General features: G+C 34.8%; 2 protein-coding genes across 3 annotated transcripts; one reads left to right on the top strand and one right to left on the bottom strand.

The window, feature by feature from the left end:
* Positions 1–10,339: 10,339 nt before the first annotated feature.
* On the bottom strand, positions 10,340–13,046 carry LOC7479208 (uncharacterized). Its single transcript, XM_002303471.4, has one exon. It carries the CDS (start codon positions 12,882–12,884, stop codon positions 10,623–10,625), a length of 2,262 nt encoding a protein of 753 aa, XP_002303507.1. The 5' UTR covers positions 12,885–13,046; the 3' UTR covers positions 10,340–10,622.
* Positions 13,047–15,210: 2,164 nt separating this feature from the next.
* LOC18097013 (uncharacterized) lies at positions 15,211–20,170 on the top strand. Of its 2 annotated transcripts, none has more exons than XM_024596321.2 (14): positions 15,211–15,532; positions 15,607–15,664; positions 15,746–15,785; positions 15,939–16,007; positions 16,192–16,304; positions 16,405–16,470; positions 16,565–16,707; positions 17,052–17,112; positions 17,225–17,286; positions 18,166–18,270; positions 18,833–18,908; positions 19,102–19,214; positions 19,477–19,536; positions 19,626–20,170. In XM_024596321.2, the coding sequence occupies exons 1-14, from the start codon at positions 15,252–15,254 to the stop codon at positions 19,726–19,728; spliced, it is 1,350 nt and encodes a 449-aa protein (XP_024452089.1). In that variant the 5' UTR covers positions 15,211–15,251; the 3' UTR covers positions 19,729–20,170. The 2 variants fall into 2 exon arrangements, with proteins under 2 accessions (XP_024452089.1, XP_024452088.1); XM_024596320.2 differs by having other exon boundaries at positions 15,743–15,785.
* The last annotated feature ends 927 nt before the right edge of the window (positions 20,171–21,097 follow it).

The following is a 21,097-nucleotide window of genomic DNA, read 5'->3' as shown; positions in this document are numbered from 1 at the left end:
TCACCATTAACCAGTAACTAATTTAGGCATTTAGGTGCGAAAAGTTCTATTATACTTTTATGTTTCTTCCGATTATTCTTATCAGTTAAGGTGCACACATGTGGTGTTCTAAAGGTGTTTGACACGAGTTTATTTTCCCCTTCCTTACGATTATTCTTATCAGTTAAGGTGCACACATGTGGTGTTCTAAAGGTGTATGACATGAGTTTATTTTCCCCTTAAGATTATTCTTATCAGTTAAGGTGTCTCGCCGGAGGGTGACCAAAATGTTGTATACTCAAATTGTTTTATAGTGTCTAATTAGGTTATAGTAGCTTCCCTCTCGTGAGCTTTGCTTGTCTTACTGTTTTGAAGCAGTCTCTAAAATTTGCCCGCCTTAACGCTTGCAGATTTCTTATGTATCTAGGTTGAGCAGGGCTCCTTGTTGTAATGCCTGAATTTAGGCGACTCTGTTCTGTAAATGTAATGATGGTGTCGAAGGCCTGAAGGAGCAATGAACCTTGCACAACAGTTTTTACACCCCTCACCTGTCTTTTCAGTGAAACAATATATCCTCTAGTGTATAGTTCGTGATGCAACTTAATGAAATACTTTTTATAGCTGACTTGTTATCTTTTGAACTCATGAGCATGCATGCGCTCACTGATGGAGATCTTATATGTAGTTGCAAATTATAATAGAAGTGTGATGGAAAACAACTTTAGAAACTTGGAACTTGTTTCTGCACCTTGATGCAGAACTTGTGGCCTCACTGGATTCCTTGCATTGCGAAGAAGAATATGGCTAAAAACCTTGTTGCTTGTTTCTGAATTGTCTACTCTGGTGCTGGCATTTTGTTTATTTGCTCGGTACAAAGTCGATTCCATGATCCGTGTTTACTGGTAGTTTTAGATGCTAGAATTTCTTGTGATTGCAATATCTTGATTCTGCTGATTGAATGTTTTCTGTGGTAGTTGCATAATTTAAAACCTACAACCTTATCTTAATCTCAAGTTAATGGATACTTTCCTAGATGTATTACTCTATAGAATTGTTGAATCCCTTGATTGCCTGCATCGCTGGCTGATTAAATCCAAAAAGGCGGTGCGCATATGATGGCTGTGGATGAATTTGGACATGCCTACTTGGAGTGAATCCTTATATTATAGTTTCCATCTCTGTCTTTGTTGGTAGCATTAGCTAGGGTTCCCTTATTGCCTTCATGCTTTAGAGAAGTAACCTTAGAAAGGTATGCTATGGTATTAGCTGACTTTTTGTGTTTTCAAAATAATAAATAACCAGAGACAACTGTATGTCACAACCTTGAGCGGCAAAAAATACAAAGACACCTAACATTAGCATAACATGCTGAAAGTTTCTTAGCAATCATGAGCAGTTAAAATAACGTGGTTTTGTTGAGTTTTGTCATGTTTGTGTCTGAAAATTCTCCTCCTCTTGCATGTAATGCACCCAACACGTAATCAAATGCTACAATATTATATATGAGTCGGGGGTCCTTCCATTCCAAGTGTGCAAAGTCAGTGTCTCAACATCCAATGATTTTTCTGATTGGTTTTCAAACATATAATAATCAAAACCCACATGGGTCATGTTTCCATTGAAACTCTACTTTCTTGCTTTCCTCATTTTTGCTTTAGTTTTCCAGTTTGGAGGGCTTTCTTTGCTTTTTTCTTTTATCACATTTTGCATCGACTATTAAGAAGTTAAAATCAGAAAGAAAGGATATATAGGTGCTGTCTGGAATTGTGTTTCAAATAGTTTTATCTAAAAAAATTGAATCTTTCTTGTTTTTAGATCTGATGTCAAGAATGATCTTTCTAAACATTTGCTTTGTAGCTGTTAGACAATAGGCTGGGCGTTTGGTGGATGCCCTCTTGTCACACACACTCTGTCTCTTTACTTGAAAGGAGTTTACTTTCTTTTTATTACAATACAAGTATCAATGCAGATTGAAGGTCTAAAACTGGACTAGCAAAGATTTGTTTTTTCTCCAAAGCAACTCTGTGATAATACAACAATGTGACCCACTTCCGAGTTCTGAATCTCATTAGCAATTGAGTATTAGGGAAGTGACGAAAACCATAATAAACTTGCATTATTCATGAGAGAACATGTCTAGTATGGTACAGCGACTAATATTAACAACAGCTTTTATGTTTTCTCTATTTATATGTCAATTTTAAAATGTAAAATAAGATCTTTGCTTACAGAAGACGTCGGGTTCTTTGAACCAACACACCTATAAAAATCCCTGAAAACAACCTCCATAATGCTTTGAGGATTGTTTAATCAAACAATGGTTTAAATTACTCTCATCTCTCTGTGTGTGTGTTGGTCTTGTAATTCCACTAAGCCTCTAGTTGCTGCAATAGCTAATGTTTTCTTCGTCACTTTAATCAGTGTCAGGTAGGATTAGATTTATTTATTAGTGGGAGCTCAAGATCTATTGAAGAGAAGATTGGAAACTTTATTAATTAATAAAGTAATCAAAGGGCTGGTCTTGTTTTTCGCATAGAAGGGCTGAGGTGATGCGTTTCCCTAAGCATCGGTCGCCTTGTTTGTCTCTTGAAAAGGAAAATTACCCCTAACATTTTCTGGAAGAGAGTTTGGGAAGATATTTCATTTGTTGGTTTCGGCTAGTTTTGATTGCACAAATTGGCCATTTGCTGTAGCTCTTGAGAATTTCTGCACTGCTCAAGTAGAAGTTTCTTGCAAATATACTTAGTTTGTCGAGATTAAATGAAGTTTTATTGGCCATACGCTCAGTCAATACTTAGTTTGTTGAGATTAAATGAAGTTTTATTGATTTAAAACAATTAAAATCTTAGGGATTGAATTTGAAGATTGAACCAATATTATTATTATTATTTTTGCTAATACTAGGACTGAATCAGATAGGCAGTGAAAAATGTTTATCCTAATTTTTTTTTATCACTCAACCTTTTTTCTTCTTCAATTTGATCAATTTATATTGAATTTATTTAAAATTAGACTTGACGGTTTATTTTGATTGTCTATATATAAGAGTCTCACAATCTCGACATGCAGCTAATTCTTGATTTTATAAAATAAAATTTAATTGTATTGATCTAAAACAATTAAGGTTTAAAAGACTAAATTAGAAAATGAAACAAGAGCGGAGATGAAATAGAATGACAAAAAGAAGAATGTTTATGCATGCAACACACGTGTCATCAAGTGAGGAGAGTTGTCGAGATGTTAAGGTGCGTGCGACCTCCTCCGTCCACCAAATGAGCTATGATGCAGTCTCTCTTGAATTGTCTTAGTGAGAACTAACTTTTGGGCTGCATATGGCATTGTTGGGGTCGCGGCGTGCCGCCAACTACTTTTTTTTATTTTCTTCTCCTCTCTCTTTTCTTTCTCCTTCACTTAGTTTTTGTGCCTTGCATTGTTAATTTTCTTCTACATTTGGTCCTCATTCCTTTAATTTTTATTTTATTTTTATTTTTGTGTACTTTTTAAAATATGATTATTTTTTATTTCATCTTTCATAATTGCTATTTGCTTTCTATAGAGTAATCCCGATCTCATGATCTATGTCGTAATTTCAGAAGTTTAACCTATATTGACTTGAATCCTTTTTTATTTCTTTTAAATTTTTTCAGTTTTATCCTTTAATAATTGATTAGTTGGGAATTGAGTTTAGTTATTTTTTTTTATTTTCTTTCTATGTTTTTATCTCTGTCAAATAATTCGGATCACAAGTTTTTTAAGTTAGCCTAGGTTGAATTAAGTTTTTTTTTATATAGGTGTTTTAGGTTGATTTTTTTTTTCAATTTTGTCATTTAACATGGATTGGTTGAGAACTAGACTTCAAAATCTTTTTTTCACATGTTTTCTATGTGGTTATCCGGTTCTTATGACTCGGGTCGATGGTCTGACTGGTTTACCTGGGTTGACCCCTTTTATGGTCCTTTGTTTTAAAATTAATTTTTCCCCTTATTTCATCATTTGATAGTGTGTTGATTGAGAATTGGGCTGGTTAGGGATTATGGTTTGTAGTTTTTTTTTCTTTCTTTGAAGTAATCTTGGTCTCCTAACTTGTGTTGTAAGTTTGGAAAATTAACTCGGGTTGACATGGATGGTTTTTTTGTGTGGATATTTTCTCTCTCTCTCTTTGATTTCTCTGACTTTATTTCTTGATTTCATCATTAGAAGTTAGGTTTTTCTTGATTTTGTTTAATTTCATCTTTTTATATTTTATTGATTTTGAATTGGAATTCCTATTTTTTTTTTAGTTTTCTTTTTACAGGGTTATCATAGTATCATACAAATATACCAACATTTGGTTGGTCCTCAATTTTACAAGCACTTATTTTTGTTATCATGTTATTAAATTAAAAATAATCTCACAAAACAAAACAAGGTTTTTCAGGTTAATCTAGTAGACTCAAGTTGTTATTTTATGTTATTGTTTTTTGATTTTGTCATTCAATATTGGATTAGTTGAAAATTGAACTTCAAATTTATTTTTTGGTTTACTTGATATATGGTTATCCCGTTCGCATGAATCAAGTCGCGAGTCTTATAGGTCTATCCTGGTTGACTTGAGTCATTATATATATATATATATTCATTCATTCATTTTGACATTGTGTTGACTGAGAATTAAGTTTTATAATTTACTTTGATTGATTTTTTAAGGAATTATTATGATTATATTATTCGAGTTGCAGATTTTATATGTTAACTAGGGTTGGCTACCATCATGATATTTTTTAAAAAAAATTAAAAAAGTAACCAGCTTAGTGGCTAAAATATATATCATTGTTAATAATAATAATAATAATTTTGTTTATTTTTTTAAAAAAATGTTAATGACGCTTTTATATATTTGTTATTACATTTAAAGGGACAAAAATCTAGTTATAACTACATGTTGGATTTTCTCCATCAAGCAAAAGCCACCCATTGGTGCAAAGCTTAACCATTGATTGAAAAGGTGACTTGCAACATTGGTGCTGAAAGCTGTCTATTCTCTTTTGATGTAGTAAATATCAAGTGATGCAGGAGATATCGTCAAAGACACCCAGAATTGTAGCTCGGAAAGTAATTTCTTGAAACAAAGGGAAGCTTTCCATGCATTCATTCCTGTAACTTGTATGAAAAGAGAACTTAGGAGCTCAGTGTTGCATTCCAACTCTACTACAGCTCAGGGTTTCTTATGGAAAGAACGAAAGAGATAGATATTATATACATCTAAGATGCCACCAGTCTCTATGACGCCCTTTTGCTTAAGATCTTAAATAAATTTAGGAATATGTTCAGCTAAATTCAAAGAACATATGCATATCCTAATGTAGAAAATACTCAGCACATTTTGGGGAAGCTAATGGCTAGAGAGCAGGAAAACAAAAACAGACGCCCCCACTCTGTCACGGGCTCTTGAAAATTATACCACATGAGCTTTCAGCTTTCAGCTTTCACCACAAACCATTATCAGCTCATATACAATAAACAATCCAGATTCCACATGTTATGCACTTGGGAGAGATTGAGAGACAAAATTCTAGACACAGTTTAAAACCTCCTCCAACTTTATTCTCCGAGTGTAAAGTGTAATAACCCACCACTTAATTTTCATTTTCAAGTGCCGAAGTGCTTTTGTAATCGAGAAGCCTCCTAGGAGTGAGGATTTGGTTTGGACAGCATAGATGGACTCATGGGCTGGCAATCGGCTCTCCTCCGATCATCATGTTGAGCAACGAAATGTTGAGTGGGTCACCATCAATCAATGTTCTGCTTGGCAACCATGTCCGCAAATGAAAATAATCAACATGCCTTCATCGACTCTGAGTAGCCATGCTGCCGATCATGGCTCTCATTTTTATTTCAAACCTGAGAAGATAACCTTTGGCTGGTTGATTAAAGGGCTGAGACTTTTGTGAATCCCTGCCCCATTGCCCATGAATTTACACGACAACTTACAAACCATTAAACCAGATAATCATGACAATTAAGTCAAAACAGAACATTAAGCGACAAATGGCTAAGGTGCAAGGAGGAGAAAGAGACATGGCTTGATTGGTATGCGTATGCAAGATAAGTTGAGGTTGTTGTCACACATGACACAACCTTTTGCTTGGGTCTTTTGTAGATGCTTTGCCACCATATCTTCTCCTATCCCAATCTTTCCAAGTTCCCACCATCGTTTTTCTCTCTTTAGGTTGTCTTCTTCTGCGTTTAAAAAACGCGGTCCTTTGTTTCTCTCTCACGTATCCCATTTTTTCTCATCTACTCAGCCATACTGGTCCACTATTCTTTTTCTTTGGACCATACAGCTTATTAGTGGAGCTTTGGTTCCACAGAACTCTTTCTTGGACAACTTGGACGGCCTTCAAATCAGAGACTTCCCCTCCATCTTTCTATTCCCATCTTTCTTCCTGTTTTCTCATCTTGTCTTTCCAACTTGATGTGATCTCAACAAAGGTCAACCAGCATTTAGTAGAAAGGTCCCTTTCATGGTTTCCTATGTTTTCTTAAGTGTACAAAAGACATCAAAATAAGATCAGTGTTCCATCCATTATCTCTAGCTCCTAGTCAATCAACCAATACCCCAACAGCATGCAAAATAAGTTACAAATAAAAAATCCACACATTCAATAGCAAAACTTCGTGCATTGATGTCCACGCATGCATCACCACCAAGACTTTTACCTTTTAATTTCAGAGCAAAGTACTACGTTGCAATTAGTATGTTAATCGCACGAGTTTTTTTATATTGAAATTAGGTAAAGATGCAGCAAAACATCAAGTAATTCCATCTTTCCTTTGTCCAAGAAAGGAAGCTTGCGCTAGTTCAGAGGCCCAGAAGGAATGGGTCCAACAGACAAACATTTGCACATCTCTTTCAACCGATGCACTATCAGAAACACCAACCAAAGAAGCCAAGGAAATTAATCATGGAGCATAAAGACACCAAAGCTAATAGTAAACCCTCCCCAATAAATAAAAGCGAAAGGTCATGATTTCTGGGAGAAATTTAGTTAAATTAGTAGAAACAACGACAATAAAATAAGTGACTTGGTAAATACGATGTCATTGACTACAATATCTTAACTAACACACGCATTTATCCCATAATGACGGAACAGCAGAGCACTGTGAAAGAACTGTAGTGTTTATCAAAGCCAGAGAAATCAATAAGAGCAATAGGATGCATAATGCACAAAGCTACCTGATGAAATCCAAATTAACTAATTTCCACATGACTCCTAGCTATTCTTTATACACTTTCTTTCTTCAAGCTTGAATTATCGAGAAACCAAACTATCTAAAATTGATCAGAGGTGCATAAAATCAGTCTATTCTTGGGTATCTGTCACCCCTCTTGCATGCATAACTGTGATCTGACATCTATCAACTTTGTATACGTAGAAAAGATTACTCATCGGGCTTTTCGTTTTTCTCTTAAAGGGACACATAAGATGAGATAATTAACTAGGACTTACAAAATAACATGTTCTTAATTTCCATAAAAGAAGAAGAAGCTGATTTGCAGTCCAACCAATTTGTACAGGTTGCAATGATGGGAAAAAGAGACTTGACACAAGGATAACCAGTATCTAAACCAAATTTTGCACAACACCCTTGTCCTCAAGTGGTTAAATTGCGGATTAGCCTCTAAGAAATTAGGGGTTTGAATCTCCATTCCCGGATTGCCTCCCCTGGCAATGATAGTTAGAAGAGTAATCTTCCTATAAATATAAAGGTAAATATAAGTGGGGGTTGATGAATATGAATTAATCAATAAAGCTTGGAAAGTTCATTTAAATACTTATGCGTTTTATTTTCAACAATTGATATTAAGATTTAGATTTGATTAAGAGGGAAAAAAAAAACACATCGGCACTTTTCTCCCTTGAAGATAAAGAAGCAGGAGCACAGCAAAGTCATCCTGAAGCTGATTTTTGAAAGACCACGTGTTAATCTTCCTTTTCAATTGACCCAAGACAGCCTAAGAAGTCACGGTCAAAGATGAATTCTTGCACAGCAGCTCCAATTCATTTTTTTCCTTGCTTGCGGAGTAACAGCGAACCATCAGCTAGCGTTGTAGTGTTTCTCCTTGGCAGCAACTCAGAACAGTTGTTTTAGCAAGCAAAAGCAGCTTAGAGCGTAGCAGATCTGACGTGGTATAAAATACAGTAATCCATCGACTTGTAATTTATTTTATTCATGTTAATATTTCATGTTAAATTACTTTCAATGAAAAATAATATTTAGTAAAGTTTTAACATGGTTTCTCAACTTTTAATCTGAATATAAACATGTTCATTAATCATGTTAAAACAAATTTCTAACTCTTTCATCGATGCAAGCAACTGTACATTAAAGGAAAATCTAGAATTCACATGAATTTAAATTTATAAATCTATAAAATAAAAATTCATGTCAAACATGCTCTCAACACAAATATAATAAGAAAATTCTAGTATGAATACTAAGTATATATTCAAACTTGCAATTGATATCAATTTAAAATTCTAGTATTCATACTAATAATAAAAATATATATATTTAAATTAAAACAAAATAGGCACTTACTTGTATAAAGCACTTTAAAATAATAAATTTTTTATTATTGTCAAATGATGAATCATTTGTTCTTAACGTTTTATTGCTTCTCATTTGTGTAACTAAAAAATTTGCAATATATCTTTTAAGATTTCAACAACATCATCTTAGTTTAGATACGCTTCTAAACAAGGTTTTTAACCAAATATTATATAACTCAAATATCTCTTAACAAGATGAAGCACTAGATTTAGAAGGAAAATCAAAGTATAAAAAGAGAAGAAAAAACATTATAATAAGATGAGGAAGAGTAAGAATTTAGAAAAAAACATGTATCAAAATCTTCATTTATCTCTTTTTTTATAGTGAATTTTGAAAGTTAAAATATTAAAGAATTAATTTTTGTGATAGTCAAAATTAATTCCTACCATTATCAACATTTGATTAGTCACCACAACTTAAGAATTAAAATTAAACATAATAGTCATAAATCTGATTTTTTTAGGTAAAAAAACTGGTCGAATCTATAGAAAAAACTTTTGGAAGGGATTGTTAGCATTGATTGGACAAAATAATGAGTTGGAAGATAGACCAGACTCAAGGCTAAATTTTAGTCGGTAAAAAATAATTTTTTATGATCCAAAATATTATTTCACAATAAAATCATACATGTGCCTGCATGTATGCGGGTTTAAACTCAAAACTTGCTTTGCTCAAGACTTTTCCCCTTTAAAAACTTGTGTGCCCTTTGAACTCAGTTTTAACCTTTTATTTTGTAAACATCAAGAAAATTTTATATCTTTTTCATGTGAAATTCTTTTTTAGAGTGTTTTGAGTTTTAGTAAAACATGCCAACAAGGATTTTTTTAAATTAATTTTTTATTTACTAATAATTTATTTAAATCATGTTAATTTTTTATGTTAAAAAACTTACATTAAATATCAAATTTTAATAAAATTTTAATTCAAAAAATAAGTGAACTGTACTTCTAATTTTGCCTCTAACAAATTTCCCAACAATATGGTTAGTGAAGTGGCATTGATGGAGAAGAATCTGCTAGGAAACCAGAACTTCTGTTAGCGGAAGCCATGAATGACATCTACAGCCATAGCAATTTCATAGACCAGAGATGCTGCTGCTACATAGAGGCCAATCCGTGGTATAGGCTCACTGAATTTTGCTTCATTCAGGTTCCCATCGATGCCACAGCCAACCTTTCCCATCTACATGTTTCACTTCAGTAGTTCTCCAAGTGATTACTTTGTCTTGATGCTTGGTCTGGTTTTGCTAGTAAATTGGTTGTCTGAGTTGCTTCCGATTTGCCCTTCTCTTATCTGTATTGTGCCGGACATTGTCTGTGGTCAAATTAAAGGGTTATTTGACACTAAGCAGGATTACTGTTGAATGTGTCTCAATCGTTTGGTTTGGAATTGTCAAGGACTGGATTGTCTTATGACTCGTCGGGAGAGGTAAGAGTTTTTGTCAATTTGGCTACTTGCAATGGTAGTCAAATAACCTCCACTGTTGAATTTTTTTTTCTGGATCCAAGTGGCTCTGGAGTCGACATCTAGCACAATGCTGCTGCTGCATGCCTAGGCTGGAAGGCTTAATGGTTGATATTGGAATATCAATTTCGTTAAATAGATATTAGTTCTCATCAATTCTCTGGGGGCCCTGGGATTTTGATTAGTACAACTCTAGCTTGAGTTTAAAAAATCCCGGCACATAGAATTGTTTTTTGTGCATGTCAATTTATTACAAGGTTATAAGTTGCCTTTCTAGAACACTGGCCTTTTCACCTGATAGATAAAAAGCTTCTCGATTGGATGCTTTATGGTTATATACTACCATATAGATTCATTAGACTGTTACAGTTGAATAAGGGATGCCAACTGCATCCTCTGTTTCACAAAATCCACAAAAAATGACTTTCTGCTTCTCGATGGACTATCTGCATTACATGTTGTCTTAAGTTGTCAGTATTAACTTATATAACATAAGACAAGAAGCAGGAAGCCAAGTATTTTCAATATTACATGGCATAGTCGTAAGTTGCTTCTATTTTCCAACTCCAGGCTAGTAAAGTTTATTCCATGGTTAGATACAAGTCGCTTGAAGTGGAGAAGACTGTTTCACTCTTTGCTGAAGAAGATGGAATGAAGGGCGAAGAGGTCTTCAAATCATTCAATGAACGCCACTCATCAATGCAGGCCATTCGATCTGGATCTAAAGTGGAAATAGGCCGCTGATCTAGAAGTTTCCGGATCTTTTCTGTTTTTCCAAGAATGTGAACTGCCCTGCGTACACAGTATTCCCTCTCGATGACAGCCCTGCTCAAACAGTGGAATATGACAGGCCGTAAGTTAGTGAGACAAGCACCCAGTATATCAGAGATCATGACAGTTAAAGCTTCAAATAATCTTTCGTCGACCAAGTCATTTCTACTTTCACAATTCTGCAGAAGAGTTTGGCTTATCCTATACATGGAATTAGCAGCCAGAACCTTGATGGGCCACTTTGAAGGTCTTTCCTTCAGACATTGATTCATAAATATCTTCTTACACTCCACAAACCTGGTCTTTGCAACATCAGATAGTTTCTCAAGTATTTCCTTTGTGCTTTCTGCTTGTACGGACAGTTTTCGAAGGTCCACATCTAGCCACTTGTTGTCGAGATCAACTCCAAGCCATACAACATTTGCTGCTTTCCTGATGTTAATCAATTCTCCCTTCGCGTCCAGGTTATCTTCTATGAGTCTGACATACATGAGGCCTTCATGTACACTGAGCATCAACTGTTTCATCAAACCACCACTGACATCTGGAAGTGCAACTGCAATGGCTGTCAGAGTTACTACAGGAAGAGCCCAACAGTTTGGAGGTTCATCACAATCTAGAGAGAGAACTAGGTCACTGTCAAACTCTTTCACCCCCTTAAATCCTTCTGCAACGGTTGATTTTTCCAACAGTTCCATGAGATGCTTTGGCTGTTTCCTTTTCCCCCTTCGCAGCCAATGATCAGTGGTATCAAAGTTCTTCTTCATCATCAACTCAACTAGTTCGTCTTCACCTTCAAGATGCAAAACAAAACGGCTGAGATCTGGTTTTGTACTGGATCGTGATTCTGATCCTGAGACAGATGATATGCTGTTGTCGGGTTTCATTGTTCTTAACTTCTTGCAGTGATCGGAGAGTGATAACATCCAGATCATGGAGTAAACTGAAATGAATTGAATCACTTTGCTACCCAACACAATTCCAGTTTGCATTCCAAGACAGAGGTCCACCAATTTGTTATTAACATAGTGGGCAAGTTTCCTGCAAAATCGGTCCTGGATTCGTATGGCTAGTGGGCACTCTTTCATCTCCACAAGCAACTGGATCCAGTACCTTTCTACTGTAAATATTCTTTTGCTGCTTTTCTTTCTTCTGGTTGGGCATCCGAAGTTCAGAGCACTGAACCATCTGATTGCAGGGGCAATAGTACCAACTCCCACTGCAATGGTCTGTGTAATAAGAACTACGATGGTCGACCACTTATACTCAGATTCTCCGGTGCAGAATTTGAATGACCGGGGCATCAAGTAAGATCGCAGCATGGCCTCAGCTAAAGTCATGGCACCAAGGAGACAGAATGCACCTGAGGCAGAGCATGTAACTGAACGGCCCACCACGAACTGGGGGCTGCAGGTATGAGCCATCATCCAGAATTTCATTAATTCTTCTTTAAGTTCCTTGCCTTCCCTTTTGCTGGTTTCGTTCGAGTCTTCTTTAAGAGCCATATCATATTTCTTATTATATTTATATTGGAAATATTTATTATTTATCGGCACAGTTAATGCTGAAAAGCTTAGGATTAAAAGCAAAATAAGCATGAGAAACATAATAAATACATGCTCTTTCCAGTAAAGATATATAACACCGGTGCCTAATTGGATGCCTATATTAACAATAACAGTAATAACGAGAATTCCTAAAGCTATCATATTTGTGCATAAATCACTGTTGTCCATGGCTCCCAGAGAAGGCATGGAATTACCCATTACTGTACAGAGCAAGGCACCACTGCTAAGTTTTGCGAGCTGATCAACACGGCGAGGCATGGCGGTGTTTAGATCCACTGACAGCTTGACTGCCACAGCTATTATGGTCAGTGAAGTGGCATTGATGGAGAAGTATTTGCTCGGGAACCAGAACTTCCGTCGGCGGAAGCCACGGATGAAATCTACAGCCATAGCAAGTGCACAGGCCAGAGATGCTGCTGCTATATAGAGGCCAATCCATGGCATGGGTTCACTGAACTTCGCTTCATTCAGATTCCCATCGATACCGCAGCCCAGCTTCCCCATCTATAGGTTTCACTTTCAGTATTTTTTACTTAGAGAGTAGTTGGTCAGTCGCTTCAGTTTGCAGTTTGCACCTCTCTTATCTGCTTAATTCTAGACATTTTTTTTAATGCTGTCCAGCCAATTTGTAGGTGACATAACGGATGACGGCTGAATGTGTCTCACTCGTTTGGATTGTCTTTTCATTACTCAGGGCAGGTAGGGTAAGGTCTTTGTCTATTTGGCTTTTCTTCCATGGTAGCTAGCCAGTAGCCACTGGAAGAACGTTCTAGGAGAGAACCTCCCAGGTATTAGAAACATATTTTGTTTTATCTGAGTGGTCCTGGAGTCAGAGGCACAGAGGTTAGGCTCCCGGCTCGATATGAGACTTTATATTACAATTATAATTATGATAAATTATTTCACTCTATTTTATACCTTACTTTTATTGTTTAAAAAATTACAGATATCATCCTTAACTTTATATGTACATAATATTTTAAATGGTGATGAAAAAAAAATCAATAAAAAATTAAATTACCTACAAATTTGTTATTATATTCTATTTAATAACTAACGAGGAGTTGCTTTGTTAAAATTATAAAATTACTAAATTATTATAAGATTAAAAAAAAATATTTACATCTCTTTCAAGCATTTCATCAAATAGTTTCTCTATAACACTGACGCTCCCATCTATTTATAAAAAAACATTCTTAATCAAAACCACTCAATTTTTGTTATATTATTTTTCAATTGATGATTTGGCATTGAGTTTATTTGTGATTGGAGTTGATTTTTTTTTAATTGCCTAAATATAGAGATCACTCAATGTCAAGAAAAAAGTTATAAGTCACGGTTGGTGCTCGATTTTATAAAATAAAGTTCAATTTTATTTATTTGAAACAATTAAGACTTGAGAGATTAAATTTAAAACTTAAAATAATTATAAGAACTGGGATAGCGTTTAGTGGCAAAGAGGATGGTGCGTGCATTGCTCGTGTCATTGAGTGAAAAAATTCCCCGTGCTCTAGCAGTGTGTGCGGCTTCCTCCGACAACCCCTTTATTGTGGTGTTGTATGTGTACACTTTGGAGGCGCATAATTTTTTTTTTTTTTTTATCTTCTCCTCTCTTTTCTCTCTCTCATCTTCCTCGATTTTCATGCTAATTCTCTAAAAAATAGCATAGTGTCAAACATTCTATTTTTACATCAAATTCTATTTTTATTCTTTTGATTTTTATTTGTTTTTTTATTATTATTTTAATTGATTGCTTTTCAATTTTATCCCTCAAAATTATGTTGATTGGAGATTAAACTTTGTGATTTTTTTAAGTTTATCTTCAATGAAATAATCCTAGCCTCATGACTGAGTTATCAATCTAGAAGGTTAGTCCAAGTTATTTTTAGTCTTTTTTATGTTTTTTTTTAAATCGATTCTTTTTTAATTTCATCTTTCAACATTAAACTAATTAGGGAATGGACTTTGAAATTATTATTTTTTACTTTATTTTATATAAGGTTATTATAGTCTCATGACCTGAGTCATAGATTTGACAGGTTAATTTAGGTCAATTTAAGTTTTTTTTTTGTATATTGATTATTTTTTTAATTTTACCCTTAAATATTAAATTAGTTTGAAAATTAAGCTTTAAATTTTTTACCTTTTAAGTTCCCAAGATTTATCTTGATGCTCAAGAATTAAATTGTCCATATGGTGCCAAGATATTCTAGTCCATGTGCTGGTCAAATGAAAAAAACCTTTCAAATTATTGCAGCAATTCACCCCACCCCTTCATTCTCACCATTCTACGTATGATTTCTTGGAAAGGTGATTAGGGAAGGAAAAAAAAATAAAAAATAGCTAAAGATAGTTTAATAGTAAAAGGGCTGGTTATCTGGACTATACAGCTAGAAAAAAAAGATCTTTATAAAATTAGCTCTTTAAATACATAGCAAGACTCGAAATAAAATAAATATTTACCCTGAAAAATAACTAAAATTAGCCATTCAAACTACTACAATAAATATTATATAAATAAAATATTAAAAGAAAAAACCAAATTATATGAAAGCTATTATAGTTGAAAAAAACTCGTAAACAATGAATACTGATTATAATTTGTGTGGGTGGGTCCGAGGAGCCTTCGTATGGTTGTAAACCATTTATTAGTTTGAGATGGCTTGTAAGAGCAACTCTTAAACAATGAATACTGATTAGAGAATATGTTTACTCATATTAAAAAAAAAATTGAAATGATTTTTATAGTTTGGGGATAATTAAAAATGAGTCCAAACATAAGGGACTAAATTGAAATTAAAGCGTTTTATATTTAATTGCATTGGTTTTTCTTTACTGATCTGTTGTTTGCGAGAAACTGAGAGAAACAGAATGGGAACGAGAACAAATTTCTACAAGACGCCTTCTCTCTCTTACAAAAAAGACTTAAATCTCTCCTCCGCTCTTCAAAACCTAAAGGCTTATAACATCGCCACCGGTAATGCTCCTTTAACTACAGAAGAAGAAGATGAGCAACAACCTCGCGGCGACAGCAAAATTGCCCGCCCGAAACGACAACGTATTCAGAAAAATCCACAGCACAATAAGCACGGCCATGCGATTGAGGAGAATGATGAACCGATGTCTCACCTGGATTACATAAATAAGAGAAGGTAATTTTGTTTTCTTCTTAACTTAATTTAATTCATTTCAATCTGTTTATTTTTATTTTTTGTGAACTGAACAGGAAAGAAGTTAGCTCATCTAATCAGTCGTATGAAAATTTAACTTCTGATGTTCTAGTGGTAATTCACGACTCTTTTCGGTTTGAGATTTCTATTTTATTTGGTATTTGTATTAACTGATTTCTGTTTTTCTTGTAGCAGGGAAATACGATCTCTGTTTTAAATTTGGTAAATTATGGAAGTATGCATTTCTATTTCTGTCGTGATCTTCATTTTTTTTATATACTAATTTGGTAAAAAATATTATGCAAGTTAGCTAATTAGGCGATGTTAAATGGAATCAGGCTGCTTATTGCGCGTGTTGATTATTTTTTTATGTTAATGAAAACCCCAGGTGATTCTTCGGAATCTGAAGAGAAGGAGGGTTCCTCAGGTTCTAGACAGGATGATACCTTGCATTCTGGTTAGCCTGTTATTATCTGGACTCATTTTGTCTTTGAATAATTGGTTAGATTCCATTATCTTTCGCAACCATTGAGATTTTCTGATTGATCAAGTAATTTGAAGTAGGTGTTAAATCAAGCTGATTTGAGTATGTCTTTGTCATTGCTTATGCTGTTTTCCTTTCCTTTTTCCTCTCTTGCTAGATCATCCAAATGAAGTTGATCGAGTGAAGTCTAGAAGTGAGCAACGGTATCCTGTCCCAGGAGAGCCTGTTTGTTTGTTATGTGGAAAATATGGTGAATATATTTGCAATGAGGTAGGATATGTGAACCTTATATTTTTTGCTTTTATTTCTTGTCTTGATATGTTGTTCTTCCATCGTGTTAATGACATTAAAGATTTGTCTTCCTTCATAGACCGATGATGATATCTGCAGCTTGGAATGCAAAGCTGAGCTTCTGCAAAGTCTGAAACTTGCTAAGGTGTTTTTCCACTCTCAACTTTATTACAATGTTAAAGGGTGTCTATACTCTTACTGATTTACTAACTTTAAACATTTCATTTATATGTTATCAGGGTCCAGCAAGCAATCAACAACTCGATGTCTCTTCATCTGGATTCAAATGTGCCTTGCCAATGCCATTGCTTGGAGAGGACACGTGGGACTATAATCGCCATCGCTGGTCCAAAAAGATATCTAATCTTTGTGCTTATGAGTGGTATGTGTCTTTTCTCAATGCCATGTATATTAGTTATGTGTTATATTGGTAAAAGTTTCTTTTCCAGCAGTGAAAATGACATTACAATTTAGACCATGCTATGAAGCATAAATATTGAACCCTTCAACTAGCTCCTTTTTTACTCCTTTTGAAATGGATTTTGCTATATTCCTATCCGAAAGAAAGAAAGAAAGAAAGAAAGAAAGAAAAGAAAAGAAAAGAAAAGAAAAGAAAAGGAAAAAGGGAAAAAAAATGGCCCTTGAAGCTATTTAAAATGCTTGTGAAAGCACATGCATCTTGCTTATATCTATTTGCTTGTTTTACTTATAAACCTGCCATTGTAGTTGGAAATGTCAGAGGCCTGGACACCTTCCGGAAGACTGTTTGGTGACAACATCTAATCAGGTTTGCTTTTGTTTTTCTTTTGATATTAACAAAGAGTATGCACCCGTGTGCTATGATTTACCTATTATTAACAATGTATTAGATTAACTTATCAAAGTTACCTTGCATGAAGGTGGCAGTGGGGAATAAGAACTCTGATTCCATATCCAGAGATCTTCTTGGACTTTATGGAAGGTTTGTAAAATACATTTTCATGTTCTTAGCTCATTGTATTACTCTATTTCCATTGTAGCATTATTTGTTAAAAGTGTTGCCATTATATAAGGGTAAATTGGTAAGTTGGCATTAGGAACAGTTTTAAGTACACTTATCATGCAAGTACGTAAGAAAAATCCACTACCTTTGTGTTGAAGGGTATTCTGGTTACTCAATTCCCTCATAAAAAAGCCTGCTGTTTTTTCCCACCGCCCTTTCTGTTACTGTTAACACTAGGCAATATGGACTATATCTGTTCAATGTGTACACTTTACATGGTTAGAATTGAATGGTTATAAGTTTTCAAGGAGGTGTTATATTACACTGAACAAAAAGGAGGAAGCCATGCTTTTCAGCTCATAGTGGGCACTTTCGTGGGGAATCGGGAAAAGTGGCATTTACCCCGTATATTGTATGTTAAGTTATACTATTTAGGATTGATGTAGATTAGCTGATGGGGGTATTTGAGATTTAGGAATATGATTAATTCTTGTGTATGGTTCCAATCATCTACTTTTCTGAAATAAAAATGGATTTTCTAGCTCATTGCTTAGGAAATTGCATGGCGGATTTACTGAGCACATTTTGCATTAAACTGTAACATGTAAATAATTGTTCATTACTATTTTCTGTCTATTCCAATAACATTCTGAATTTTGGTTCTGCTGATCACCGAGCCTGAATTTGAGATTCAGTTAGCTGGAATTAGTAGCTATGATCAGTTTGATCAATGACTTTCTGATGATTTCTTCATGTGAAATCTATACTCGAACAAATGGCCAAGGAAGAAATATTTATTTATGTTGTTCTTTTTTGTGTTTGAGGAATTCATGGCTAACTCTCAGTCCCTTTCTGCAGATGTCATCAGATTGGTAAAAAATTGTCTGGAGCAAACTGCAATACCTGCCGCGGTTCCTTAAGTTTGGCAACTTGCCTTGATTGCAGTATGATCCTCTGTGACAAGTAAGCACAAAGTATCTTATTGTTTGAATGTTATAAGATTTAATTCAGAGTGTTGTGCATTATCCAATGATTTCTACGTTACTTGATTCACAGCTCTAATCTTTTTCTCTCTTGTTTACACTATTGTATGACTGAACTCATATCATATTATTAGATTTTTTCTCTCCCATCCATTCTTTGTATGTTTAACTCTTGGGTTTTCCTCATTTTATCTCTTGCATTTGCAAATCTTCTACAATCTCTTGCAAAGTGTTTATAGCTCAATTACTTTGGCTTACATTTAGTTGTGTCATGCATTCCTTAGTAGTCGATGAGTGAAAATTGGGAAAGGTGGTTGCAGTCTTTGAAATGAAGTAGAGGAGGGTGGTTTGATGTTGCTTCTTTGTTTGTGCTGAATCTAAAGGGCGAGAGCTGAAGTGCTTGGTTGAAACATACTCCTTAGGAGCACTGGTAGCATGGATGCCATGCTTTATGATGCTTGGTTGATTCTTTGCTTTGGTTGGCAAAATAAATTTGTTTGATTTTACTTACTGAGCCTTGCTTATAGATATGTGTATTTCAGTGCAGGCCATTTACATGAGCATATAAGGGCACAACCATCCCATCAGCAATATTACTCTCATAAACTCAAGCGTTTGGTAATTTATTTTCAACTTTTCTGCATAATTTACAGTTTATGGTCTGTCCAATTTGGCTTGCCTTTCCCAAATAAGTGAGCCATCAATGAATTTTCTATGTGCAATAAATGTGTGTTCGACAAGCGTATGCACGGTTGTGTAGTGGGAAAAAACTGCTGATAATTTGCTTAACAATGCCATTTAACTGATGCAGGTCAAATGCTGCAAATCAACATGCAAGGTGACTAGCATTAGTGATCTTTTGGTTTGCCACCACTGTTTTGATAAAGCCTTCGACAAGTTCTATGATATGTATACTGCAACTTGGTATGTGTCTGTATTCGGAACTGTTTCAGATTCTTTATTATCCATGTTAACATCTTCTGGGCCTACTTTCTTTGAGGGCTGAAAGGTTCCAAGTTACTTTTCTTGGACATGTAAGAAGAGAGGATTCTCTGAATATGAAAGTAAAATTTAGATTTGTGTTTAGTTTTTGTGGCATGGCCGCTCTCTTGAAATTGTCCAGGGTCAAAGTCCGCATTGTTTTATGTTGGTAGATTAAACCAGTACTTGTATTTGCTGATTGCAGGAAAGGAACTGGACTTTCCATTATCTCTGGCTCTATTTGCTGTGAAGATCACTTTGAATGGTGAGTCCAGTCACATTATCTGATATTAATTTTGTTCCAGGTACGTCTCATCCACCTGCTGACATCACTCGTTGCTTTTATTACTGCAGGCATAGGATGAATTGCTTGAGTGCAGGTGTAGAGGACAGAGCATATATCATTGATAAGAATGCCAATAAGAAATGTGTTCAACTTAGTGACTTCATTTTCTGATCTAATGGGGTCGTGGAGCAAAGGCGTTGCTACCTCACTCCCTTTTGATCAGACACCGATGCTGAATTCTATTCGAATTTGCAGCATAAGAAACCATGCAAATCAAATTCGAGGCATGCAAGGATGTCAGGCAGAAAGGTTGTTTCACTTTAGGATTGATTATTTTATGGGTAGGTATGCAGTGACATTAGTGTGATAAAAATGGGAAAAGAGATTTAAATGTTCTAAGTGTTATTTTCTTTTTTTGGGCTTGGCTGGCTGCCGCACCAGTCAATGCTTGCATGAGCGGAGTCTTGAAAGATCATCTATATGCTGAATGTCGTGAATTCTTATGGCATTAACCATGCCTATATGTAACTAGAGAAAGCTTTGTTTGAACAGATGTAAATTGCTAGGGTATTTTTCAAAAATATAGCAAGTCTGCCCTAATCCCATTTTCCCTTTTCGTGCGAGATGATGGAAGAACTTACTTTTTAGCTGCTTCGTCATTTGTCCGACCGGGTGCCTACTAATCTTTAAAAGGATCGCATCTTCCCACCTGCTTGCTTCTCCACTTTGATCAGTCCTTGATCCAAAATGAGGAAATCCACATGAAAAAAAATAAAAAAGGAATCGATTCCTGGGGATATTGGAAAGAGTTCGCTACGCAAGCCCAGTTGTCTACTTTTTTTCTCTCTCCACAGTTTTCACGGCATTCCCTTCAAAATCAACGTTCTTCATCTCAACATTCTAAAATCAAACACTCACTTGGAAAGTTGGGTCGAGCTCATCTAAATTCAAGTTCATTATCATATGATTTCCCCAGCACTGGAAGTTCAAATGCTTCTTTCTTATTTTTATTTCTTAATTAATAATTAATGCATGGAGCACTATTGCTAGAGACGGAGCAACACAAGTCCTTTGCCTTGGGGCACTTTAAATTTAGCTTTAGCTAACCAAAATGGTTCTAATTTGCTTCAAGGGGAATTGAATTGGATAAGCTGAGATCTTATCCACATCTGAAATTAACTGTAAGTTTAACCCTAATTCATTCAATTTTTTGCTTTCTGATCTTATAATTTTTAATGAATTTCTTTTTTCAATCCACAATCAAAAATTGATAAATAAAAAAATCATGTCTCTTTCAGATTTTCTATTCCATTAATGATCTAGAGTTTGAAAGTTACTTCTTTCTCGGATTTAATCTCATTGTTGATAGCAATGTGCTGGATCATAATTATTAAATTCGTTAATTCACTAGTTAGCTTAAAATAACTTGAGTTGATTGTGGTTAAGTTAATTGTCCAGTGATATGTGTGTTGTAGTGCCAAATGTATAGCGTACATTGGAATGTTTTATCTAGTATATAAACTAGAGAAGATATTAGGTA

Source organism: Populus trichocarpa, chromosome 3, assembly GCF_000002775.5.
Source record: "Populus trichocarpa isolate Nisqually-1 chromosome 3, P.trichocarpa_v4.1, whole genome shotgun sequence".
Taxonomy (NCBI): domain Eukaryota; kingdom Viridiplantae; phylum Streptophyta; class Magnoliopsida; order Malpighiales; family Salicaceae; genus Populus; species Populus trichocarpa.
Note: the sequence above shows the minus strand (reverse complement) of the source record. Positions and strands in the feature narration are given on the sequence as shown.